At 35.3% G+C, this 2,268-nt stretch overlaps 1 protein-coding gene across 1 annotated transcript; it reads left to right on the top strand.

The window, feature by feature from the left end:
• The first annotated feature begins 916 nt into the window (after positions 1-916).
• LOC150038761 (uncharacterized) lies at positions 917-1,390 on the top strand. The gene has a single exon (XM_090314380.1). The coding sequence runs from the start codon at positions 917-919 to the stop codon at positions 1,388-1,390; it is 474 nt and encodes a 157-aa protein (XP_090170506.1).
• Positions 1,391-2,268: the final 878 nt, after the last annotated feature.

Here is a 2,268-nt window from a genome sequence, read left to right as displayed (position 1 = left end):
GAGGTTTAAAATTGGTTTAACACCTAAACATCGTAGGTTTAAATCCAAATATAAACGTTATACTTGGATAAATCAATATATACTTAGGTTGTTTAAAATTAGCTAGAATATACCTAAGTAAAAGAATACCCAAATATCTAGAACACTTCAGTGGGAGATTAACAATATATATGATATATCTGTTTTTAGCTCTCACGTCCCCAAGAGTTCACATCATGAGATCTATGCTCAGGCTTTGTGTCGCTTTTACCACGATTGCTCTATTCAAAAAGTCTTGCATGAGTCGATAACAAGGTGAATGAGGGAAGCAGTTCATAGTAAGTGGGTGAAGGAAATGTGTCAACATATCTTACGGTCTCCTCCATTAGTTTGAACCGTGAGATTCCTATGTTGCGCCTGTTGTTGTTTTTTGGTGGCACTAGCTAGTTATTAACTGTGGTGATCCCTTCGGAGGGTTGTAACATAAGATTCAAAACAACCCAAGCTCCAAAAATGAATAGGATTTTGGGGCATGTTCATATCGTTCTATAAGATCTGAAAATGGCGGTTACACTTACAAGAGTTACTAAATGTTAGTAAAGTTCTTAACGAAAACGGTGACCAAACAACTATAAAGTAAGAGTTATTTAGGTTATAGTATTTGGTCAAGATTGTTTTGCTTTGGTGAAGGAGTATTTGACTGTCCCTCGATGACATCTACTCTAACTCACTAAAGTATCGCTGCAAATAAATAAAGAAATATGGGTACTTTATTATTTTTACTAAAATTGGATTTAAATGTATAAATTTAATAGAATTTATTTATTTTTCAGCAATGTCGAATTTGATTATACAACTTCTTGCTTCTGATAAATTCAATGGAGAAGGTTACTCTAACTAGAAATTAAACATAAACATAATACTAGTGGTTGGCGATATGAGGTTTGTTTTAACAGAGGAATGTCCTCCCCTTCCCAGTTCAAATGCTAACCGAAATGTTCGAGAAGCTTATGATAGACAGGTACGGGCTAATGAGAAGGCGAAAGCCTACATCTTGGCGAGCATATCTAATGTGCTCAATAAGAAACATGAAGTCATGCCCAATGCTCATGAAATCAAGGCATCGTTGCAAGGGATGTTTAGACAACCATCATCTTCAGTACGACATGAGGCTATAAAATATGTTTATAACTCATGCATGAAAGATGAGACTAATGTTAGAGAGAATGTCCTAGATATGATGGTCTATTTTAACATTGCAGAAGCTCACGACGTTATCATAGATGAGACTAGTCAAGTTAGCATGATCTTGGAGTCTCTTCTGAAGAGCTTCTTGATCTTTCGAACTAATGCTGTAATGAATAAAATTAATTACAACCTGACTACTCTATTGAATGAACTCCAGACTTAACAATTGATGATGAAATTAAAAGAAAGTGAAGCAAACATTATTTCACAGAAAGGGATCATCTTTGGGAATGAAACCTTTAGACAAAAAAAAGTCTGTCCCTTCATCTTCTAAAGATAAGAGTATCTAAATGAAGAAAAAGGGAAAAGGGAAGAACAAGCTTGTTGCTAAGAAAACCAAGGCTCCTAAAGGAAAATGTTTTCATTGTGGATAAGACAAGTATTAGAAATGTAACTGCCTGAAATATCTGATAAAAAAGAAAGCAGAAAAGGAAAAACAAGGTAAATCAGATTTATTTGTAATTGAAACATGTTTAGTGGAAAGTTGTCACTTAACCTGGATATTAGATTCAGGCGCCGCTAACCATGTTTGTGGAGGAACTCTAAATCTAGAAAACCAGTGAGCAGAAGCAGATCGTTCCAAACCCTAGTGTGAAAGAACATAAACATTTACAATCAAACCAAATAATTATGCATTAAAGACTAAATTACAACATGTTTCTTAGTTAAAAACAAAAGATTGAATACAATACCTTTGAATAACCCTTTCTTCTAGTATTTCCTTGACAAACTCGAGCGTGTTGAACAGCACGAACGCAATGGGCAAACTCAGCAAACAGCATGATCTGGAAGATCCTCGATCACCACTGAGTATAACTCAATCCTCAATCAAAATTGACACCACCACTCGATTGCCTTGGTATTCTCGATGTAAGAATCCAGAAGGTGTGGGCTCTATATGAATTTGGATAGAGGGATGGAGGAAATGAACTATTAAGTAAACGATCGAGTATGCAACAAAAGAAGAAGAAGTCTATCATATAGACTTGGTACTCGATCATGTAGCAAGCGAGTAACTATAGTATAGTAAACTCGACGCAT

The sequence above is a fragment of the Benincasa hispida genome, chromosome 1 (assembly GCF_027475165.1).
Source record: "Benincasa hispida cultivar pf3 chromosome 1, pf3_genome.v1.1, whole genome shotgun sequence".
NCBI classification, from domain to species: domain Eukaryota; kingdom Viridiplantae; phylum Streptophyta; class Magnoliopsida; order Cucurbitales; family Cucurbitaceae; genus Benincasa; species Benincasa hispida.
Note: the sequence above shows the minus strand (reverse complement) of the source record. Positions and strands in the feature narration are given on the sequence as shown.